Raw genomic sequence first — 8,934 nt, forward strand, 5'->3', positions numbered from 1 at the left:
TGATTTTCCAGGACATTTGACTTTTTCTCCCATTTTCCAGGTGTTTTCCAGTCCTGGAAAACTGGTCAACTGTTTTCCAGGTTTTCCAGGACGCGTGGGAACCCTGATCATATATACATACATATTATGTACTATGGAATATGAATTGCCCTTCTGAGACTAATAAAGTATTCTGAATCGAAATAAAGATTATCCATTTAATTTTATTTGTCGCTCAGATCATGATCACATGGAGCCACAGACAGAACATAAAACACAAATAACAAACAAACAAAAAGATGACACTTTGCATAGCCGGAGTACAACAGATCTTACTTAAACAAAGAAGGACGTGATCATATGTGATCATCTATTGTTGCTGTGGAGCTAACAGCATACGTGCTAACAAGCTAAGAAGTGCCTAGTGCTAGTTAGTGAAATTGTTTGTAGTAGCCCTCTATGCTAGCTTAGTTGCTAAATGTTTATGCAGCATTATGTTATTTAGGTTAAATTAGACACTGTGTTTCAACCCTTTCCAGCACGGTTATTTCTCCATTCATTTTAGAAAATCCTGAAGCAGCTGGTCGATGCAGCCGTTGATATGCACAAAAACATCTTCCATCGTGACTGGAGAATGTTCTCGTTCAGCTGGAGTCTGGTGAAACAAGAGTCTGCATCATCGACTTTGGCTGTGGCAGCTTCTCCACAGAGACACCTTTCCATTCCTTCAGTGGAATATCTGAAATGTCGGTCATTTCAAAAATCACATTCATGAAATTAATTAATTAATTTGAAAAAGAGGCTTCTACTCCTTCATGTGTCTGTTGATGTGTGCACTAGGTACCACAATATACACCCCGCCAGAGTGGTTGAATTACAGGACATACCAGGCCCGTCCTACCACAGTTTGGCAGCTGGGGGCGCTCTTCTACTCACTACTTCCTGGACATGAGCGTTTTACCACCATGGACTTCATCAACAGGAAAATCCATATCAGCAGAGAACTGCCCAAAGGTAAGACTCATGCACGGATGCAGCCGAACACGTTTTCATTCTACAAAGTGTTTGAGATGAAAGCAAATATTTCCCTGTGATTTGATTTCATTGAATAAATGCAACCAAATATTAACACCTCCATGTGCTGCACCCTCTCTTGATCTTCAGACTGCAGGACACTGCTGTACATGTGCCTGAACAGTGACCCCATGGACCGTGTTACTCTGGAGGATCACCAGCAGTATATTGCCCTCAGGTGACTGAGCCCCATGGATCCAGGGCTTCTTTGGACTCATGATCTCGGCTCTTGGTGTTCAATAATGCCGTTGATCCATACTTATTCAATCTACAGGATGAATATTGCACATTTCCCACCTCTGGATCCTGTAGCAACCCCAGCCGTCCGTGTAGAGGGGATCTCTCTTTGAATTGCCTCTTCCCAGGTTTCTTCCCAAATTCCTTCAGGTCTCAGGATAGAGACTAAGCGAGAGATGAGGCCAGGGAGGAAAGATTGTTAAGTGTAGTTGAAAAGATTGTGGAAAAAATGTAAAAATAAATGTAATAAAATGAAAAAGGTAACAATCTTCTGTGCATTGCTTTATTTCATCAGGTAGATGTTGTGTTTGTATTGAAATTCAGGCCAGTGGGAGGTTTATATGATCATTCATCTGAAGTGTATAAAAGGTCAGTTTGTTTGGCTAGCTGCTACAATAACTTCTAGTTGCAATATCTTAACTGGATGTAATGCTAATACAGATAATTGATGGCACTATCCTCACCTGTGTCCAATTTCTGTATTGCTGATTTTAATAATTTCCTCTGACTAAAAATATTTACAAACTAAGTGCTACACTTCAATATGATGGCTCATGTGCAGATTTCACATTCTCCATGTATACTACTATCTGCTTCAACCTGCTTCTCAATAGTTGTACCTTACGTAACAAACTGCCTGTCATACAGTTCCATAGGTTAAAAATGAGTCAAATGTCTTTACCTTCTATTTTTTAAATTAGAATAAGTGAGTTAATTATGTCATATTTCTAAATTACATATTTCTACATCTGTGTTCATTACATCTTTATTAATGGGCCTCCAATAATCAATATTTCTATCTGTAGTCTCTGGGGAAATGTAGTGTTAAAGAAGAAACAAAATATAAGATTAAAATTAAACTTACTGTAATAAGTTACCAGCATGCAGTATATCAACATTAACAGAATTTGCAGCAATAAAAACACTCCACACAGCTATGTATTTGTGGATGCTGATATGAAATATAATGCAGGATCTTTGCTCAATGGGAATATGTGGGTGGCTCTTAAAAGAGATGTTGTGGGGTGCTGCTTTGTGCACTATGGGCCCGATCTACTAAAGCAGGGGTGTCAAACTCATTTCAGTTAAGGGGCCACACACAGCCCAAGTTGATCTGAAGTGGGCCGGACCAGTAAAATCATAGCATAATAACCTATAAATAATGACAACTTTACATTTTTCCCTTTGTTTTAGTGCAAAATAGTACAAGTATGTGCTGAAAATGTAATCAACTATCTTTCTACAAAAACAGTTCTCCATGATGAGTCTCATAGTGGGGCAGAACATTTTACTCTTTAAGCACTGAAACCTGCTGCAAACACACCAAACAAGTTGATTCACCTGACACAGAGTGTCATTTTTACTGCAAAAGAACAGAGAGATTATAATAATGAAGAAGGTAAAGTTGGCTATCCTGGACCCCTCAGCTCCGAAAGGAACTGTTTGCTTGTTGGAAAGTGTTGTATGCAGGGGTGTTGTGCTAGTGTTAGTAGTTAGTGGATCATCTTAATAGTGCTCTAAGTTCAGGTGCGCTCCATCAGCACTATGATTGTATGCGACCCTCAGAGGACAAATTTAAAATAGTAGTTACTTTTATTGAAAATTTGCAGTTAATGTCTAATCTGTAATTTTTTCACTTTGCAAAGTCGTTCCGTGGGCCGGATTGCAACCTCTGGCGGGCCGGTTTTGGCCTGCGGGCCGCATGTTTGACACCCCTGGTCTAAGCCGTTGAACTGTGTCTAAAGTTTACTGTTTCCTGCAGTCACTCGTTTTCTCACCTTTCCAGTGCGTTCTCTCTGTCACGCATGTTCTCCCTCTCGTCTCCCTCCTGTTGGTGTGCCAACTGTGCTGTGTGTGTCTGTAACCCCTCCCCTCCCCATTCTGCTCAATGTAGACACGTGATTGGTCAAGACGCCACCATACGTCTTGACCAATCACGTGAGGCTTTAACAGAAAAAGACGAGAAAAAAAAAATAAAAAAATGGCTCCCAGTCAGGAGCCGGCTCCCGTCGTTCACTTCAAAGAGCCGGTTCTTAGAGCTGGATCGTTCGCGACCGACACTTAACTAATACTGAGTGATTCTGACCCCGCCGATGACATGTTTACTGCGGACACACGTGGACAACTTTATGAGCCGGAGTGCACCGGAGGGAAAAGTGGAGAAACTTCTGAGCTGAACTGGAGAGCAGGATAGATCTACCTGGTGGTGCAGGTGTGTAAACTGTGAGCTAATGCTGACGAACCTAGAAAACAACTTGCGATATAAGATGTATATAAGATATAACAGCGGATCAAACAGGGTTGCAGTCTGCGACGCTCACCAACCAGAGTCTGCTGCCGTACTGAATGCAAAGGTTTGTTTCTGACTTTCTTCAATGTTCATAAGTTAAATCAGAAAACCAGAAAAGCCAAATGCAAGTTCGTCTTCAAGGTAAGTGTTTGGCTTTCACAGTTTTTTTTATTGTACACGTGACACCATGATTTGCACAACATTTTTACGTTATCAAAATAAACTGTGTTAGCTGCTGAAGGGGAAGACTGAGCTGATATATGTGCTGCAGGCGGAGGAGCACGTCTGTGTTGTGTCCGTAAATAGTGCAAAAACAAACAGACTTTCTGGCTGCAAATTAAAGAGCTGAAAAAATCGAAGTAGAGCGTACACCTAAACAGAAGTGAGTGCTCGGGTCGGAATCTTTCAAAATTTGCTAAATCACGTGGCAGAAATGACACCGTCTGCAGAAACTGTAGCCTAGCTTGTGTTCCATTTCTCCTGCATTTTCTCATTGGCTGATTGGCTGTTACCCGTGCTGTGGACAATGCTGGAGACAGAGAAGTGACAGCAGACAGAGAGGCACGGCTGCATCAGAGCCAAAATAACCCAGTTTTAAATTGGTCTCTTATCGGCCGTCGGATTTTTAAGAAAGGCAGATGCCGATATGCCTCAAAATGCTGAATATTGGCACCGATAATCGGGTCGACCGATAACCCTAGTATACATATGTACACTTAACTATTGACCTGCCCTGCACTTTTAAACATTTCTTTAAGTTTTCCTCAGACATTCATTCTTACAATACCAGACACTCAAAAATCTTTCACCTCCCCTTTTGCCGGACTTCCCTTAATCAGTACACCTTGAAATACAGAGGACCATCTCTCTGGAACAACGGGCCTCATTCACTAATACATGCGTAGAAATGTTTTTACTCTGGGCAAAAAATAAGTTAACACGCAAAATCACCGTCAGATTCATGACACGTGTGTACCAGCCAGTTTTGTTCTCACCACCTTGCGTATATTATTGAATCAGAATCATTCTAAATTGACAGGCGCATGCCCACAACCTGCAATCAGCATACTACCACACTCCAATTCGTCCATTTAAGGACATCTGTTTGGTGCATCAAGACAAGAGTGCTGAGTTGGAGAAAACCTAAGTTGCTAAAGTTGGCCCAAAAAGGAAAAAAACTAAAGAATTTCACCTCAGCAGAAATAGAAGTGATTGTTGTGGAGGTTGAGGCAAGACAACCAACACTTTTCCGAAGTGTATCAGCAGGAGTCACCATGACAAAAAAAAAGAAGCCTGGGTTGCAATTACTGAGGCTGTTGATGCTGTGTCTCCTGAGGTTTGCACCATGGCTCAGGTCAAGAAAAACTGGTTTGACATTAAAGTGTACGCAAAAATGAGATTAGCAGAACAGAAAAAAAGGAAGGAAACTGGAGGAGGACAAGGACCACCCGATCTGAGTGCTCAGGATGAAAGGATGGCTCCAATATTGGAGACACCTCCATAACAGGAATATGTTCTCGAAATGAGGGTGAAAGTGATACAATTTAGAACAAACAGAACAAACAATTTAATTTGTAGCCCCGGATGATGCTGAGGTGGAGGCTGAGGCGCCATTAACCTCGACGTCAACGTTGCCAGCGTCAGCCACACAGCCCAATCTCCTGGCCTCTTACCAGGAGTCTCGTCCCGTCGACGAGGTGATCAATAATCAGCTGGCTCTCCTGGGTGCTGTGAGGGAGATCGCAACGGGAATCCAAAAGATAAATGACACATTAAAAGAGTTTCTGGATATTTTTGTAAACAAATAAATAAGTGAGTGAACAGTCAAGCTGTGTGTGTGTCATTTGCTCAGAAAATGTATAAAGTCATGAAGAGAAGCAAGTTATTTCATGTCTTCATTCAGTTTGCATTTTGACATTTGCTTTATAACTTACCTCCATTAGAGACGCTGCATCAGGTCATAGCGAGCCTGAACTGCAAGGACTTCTGGGGAGAAGGGTGAGATTCTGTGCCCCGCCAAACTGACCGACTGGAAGCTGTGACCTGCCATTGGAGGGCCCCCACCGGCTGGCTCTTAGCCAGTGTTCAGGTGGACAGATCCTCCTGCCCGCGGTTTCACCTCTGAGGAGAGGCCACTAGCATATTATGCTTGTTTCAAAGGCCCCTGTGTACTTAAAGATTAAGCCATGCAAGTCTTGGTATACACAGCTGGTACAGTGACATTGCGAATGTCTCATTAAATCAGTTATGGCTCCTTTAATTGCTTCATTTTGGGGTACTTCTCAGTCCCAAGAAGTAGTCCATTATAACCCATTCAAATATGGGGACTTGGATCCATTAGAAAAGTAGCCCGTGTTTACCCCTTTTGGTCAAATAAAAAGTGTTGTGACCCTTAAACTCTCCTCTTGCTGTATGGAGGACCTCTGATGTCTTGGTTGCTCATGTGTAACTGTTTATTGACATGTATTTGGCAGGTTAACCACCACTGGGGCTGCACCGTTTGAGGACAGTGGACATCAGTAGACTGCGGGAGCAACACGTTTACAGCAGGTTAATTTGCAACACGGAAAGTGAGTAATATTCAAATATTTAAGTTTAAAGGTGCACTATGTAGTACTGCACCTGTTGTCATCAATCACTACTTGTACGTATTGCCTTTTACAGATGACAAAAACTAAAATCCAAGGGGATTGCCCCATCTGTGGCAAGTTGCTTCAGTGCATTTCGAAGCACCTGAGGGAGGTTCATAACCTGAGAAATGGTAAAGAAAGGGCTATCCTCAACAGCCTGGCCACAGGGAGGACCCACCTGTGTGGGGGCCCTTGCCCACTGCTGCTTTGCAACACCACAATGTTGCATTTAGAAAGCATCTGCAGACCCATAAAGACCTCACCCAGAGGCGGATTGATTCAGAATTGAAATATTTTAAGCGGCGCACTGCCGTTGGACAGTTGGCGGAACTGTAGGGGTCTAACCCAAACCTCCCGATGGTCAGCGAGCTGGACCTATAGGAGGGACCTGCCGAGTGCCAGAACCCCTCCTGTGTCCAGATGCGGCAGAAGGTGGCCGATCTTGAGTATGAGGTCCAGGAGTTGGGTCAGGGCGTGCAGATTCTCAGGGTGAGTGATTCAAAAATACAAGTCAAAATTGATTCACATTCATTCAAATCAATTTGCGGTTCCTTTTTGTCTTGCTAACGACAGCAGCAGGCAGTGGCGCCAGGGCCCACACCACAGCAGCATGCATGGATGCCAGGGCCTGCACCACAGCAGCAGCAGGCAGGGGTGCCAGGGCCTGCACCACAGCAGCTGGCAGTGGCGCCAGGGCCTGCACCACCACAGCAGTGGTAGGAAAGGGACCAGGGCCTGCACCACCACAGCAGTGGTAGGCAAAGGGGCCAGGGCCTACACCCAGGGGGGCCAGTGTCCTGGCTGTTCCCGGCCTAAAAAGGACCTGCAAAACAAGGCACATAGTAATAAATTTGGAGGAGGAGGAGGAAGACCCTCTGCAGGTTGAGGAGGAGGAGGAGGAGCAGTGGACGGAGGAGGAGGAGGAGGAGGAGGAAGAGCCCCTGCTGGAGGAGAATGAGGCCGCACCTTCAGCACAAGCCTCAGAGGAGAAGGAAGAGGCGAATAAAATGGTTTTGGTTTAATGGGTGATGATACAATTGTCGCTCATACTTAACGATAACAATGCTGTGTGTTTCTTGTTTCCGGAGGAGGGCCAGAGCAAGGGCCTAAAGGAGGCCATTGAAAGTATCGTGGCGGAGCAGAAACTTAAGGGCCAAAGCCCCGAGAGGCGGCCGTCACAGAGCCAAAGCCCCGAGAGGCGGCCGTCTCAGAGCCAAGGCTCCGAGAGGCAGCCGTCACAGAGCCAAAGCCTCGAGAGGCATGAGTCAAAGAGTCAAACCACCAAGAAGCCGACATCACACACCAAAAGCCCCAAGAGGAGGGCAAGTGAGAGTCAAAGCCCAAAGAAGAGGGCTTCAGAAGCTCAAATACACAAGCCACTGGTCAAGATAGGGAAAGAGCAAAGCCTCCAAGATGAGGAACTTTTCCTCCCCCTCCTCAATGGGTTAGAAAGAACACATTGAGTATGTGTGCAGGTGTGTGGAGCTTTCACGCTATGCTAAACGTTCATCCCATCTTTGTTGTGTCTTCACAGAAAGCTACCTGGAGGACTACTCCACGTTTGCCTTCTGCCCTGAGGGGACAGAGAAAATGCAGCAAAACGCTGTATGGACAGCCAGCAGGGCGAGAGCCTTTGTGAAATATATGATGGTGGGGTGGGAATCCACCAATTACTGGACGTGGGAGTTCCTCTTCAACATAAAACATCTGAAAACGCAAGTGTTTGTCGAACTTAGAAACTTTGAAGTATCCGAGTACTCACAACACGTGAATGATGTAAACTCAATCCAAATTTGTCTTTTTGCAGATACCGGGCTGTCTTCCGGAAGTTCAGATGGGCCCCCCAGACCATCATTCTGTACCTGGGCCACACCATCTCCTTCATGGAGTATTTTAGGAACACCCCTCCGCACTACTACCTGGCCGGATATAAATCAATCCTCGTGTTCCGGGATCTAAAAAAGCTGTATAGGGATGTAAGCAGGACGGTCCTGGGCCACCAGACCCTCATAAAACAAGTGAAACAGGGCAGGCTGTGGGCCAAAGAGTCCCTGGCTGCCTGCCTGCCAGAAGCTGGCCAGGGCAAAAATCCCCTCACTCATGGGTAAGGCTGTGTTTGGAGGCAATCCGTTATACATCCATCACTGTGGTGATTTGACGGCTAAGAGGCTCTTTCTCCCGTTCAGATGATCTCACAAAGGCCCCGCCAAAGGACCCGAGACGAGGTACCGGTTCTTTGGCTACCTGGGGGCCTACCTCCTCTCCATCTATGGGCACAGGACTAGAGTCCTCATGATCATGAGGGTGAAGGAGATGAAGGAGGCCCTGGGGGATGACCAGACGGGCTACCTCATAAATGTGAGTCAACATGTAACCTCAGCGTAATGTGACTGTTTTCCCTCTTGTGTAAAATGTGCTTTTTATGACAGTGAGGGTTCAGTCCATTCATTTTCCTGTCTTTTCTGTCTTCTCTGTCTGTTGCAGGTCATGGAGCACAAAACCATGCGAAAGTACGGCCTCGCACAGATTTACCTGCAGCCTGAGGAGTATGCATGGTTCAGGAGATGGCTCCAACTGAGGAAGAGGGCTGTTGCCCTAAACAACTACTTCTTTAATACCCTGGGCCGGGGGCAGGCCAGGGACATGGGTCGGTATTTCCGGAGGGCGTGGGCCAAGATAGGCCTGCCGGGAGCCCCCAGCCTCCTCGACATCAGGACCCCATTC

General features: G+C 45.4%; 1 protein-coding gene and 2 long non-coding RNA genes across 4 annotated transcripts; 2 read left to right on the forward strand and 1 right to left on the reverse strand.

Annotated features, from left to right (window-relative positions):
• Window positions 1–183: 183 nt before the first annotated feature.
• On the reverse strand, window positions 184–3,114 carry LOC117817551. The gene is made up of 3 exons (XR_004632161.1): window positions 3,069–3,114; window positions 1,351–1,455; window positions 184–718 (listed from the first exon to the last, which is right to left on the reverse strand). It is a non-coding gene; the product is annotated as an uncharacterized LOC117817551 (long non-coding RNA).
• On the forward strand, window positions 396–1,557 carry LOC117817540 (serine/threonine-protein kinase pim-2-like). The gene is made up of 3 exons (XM_034690283.1): window positions 396–725; window positions 820–993; window positions 1,144–1,557. Exons 1-3 carry the CDS (start codon window positions 581–583, stop codon window positions 1,233–1,235), a joined length of 411 nt encoding a protein of 136 aa, XP_034546174.1. The 5' UTR covers window positions 396–580; the 3' UTR covers window positions 1,236–1,557.
• A 173-nt stretch (window positions 3,115–3,287) lies between the features above and the next one.
• LOC117827921 lies at window positions 3,288–7,919 on the forward strand. Of its 2 annotated transcripts, none has more exons than XR_004634347.1 (5): window positions 3,288–3,502; window positions 6,055–6,150; window positions 6,245–6,699; window positions 6,784–7,654; window positions 7,745–7,919. It is a non-coding gene; the product is annotated as an uncharacterized LOC117827921 (long non-coding RNA). The 2 variants fall into 2 exon arrangements; XR_004634397.1 differs by lacking the exon at window positions 3,288–3,502 and adding an exon at window positions 3,522–3,644.
• The last annotated feature ends 1,015 nt before the right edge of the window (window positions 7,920–8,934 follow it).

The sequence above is a fragment of the Notolabrus celidotus genome, chromosome 1, assembly GCF_009762535.1.
Source record: "Notolabrus celidotus isolate fNotCel1 chromosome 1, fNotCel1.pri, whole genome shotgun sequence".
Lineage (NCBI taxonomy): Eukaryota > Metazoa > Chordata > Actinopteri > Labriformes > Labridae > Notolabrus > Notolabrus celidotus.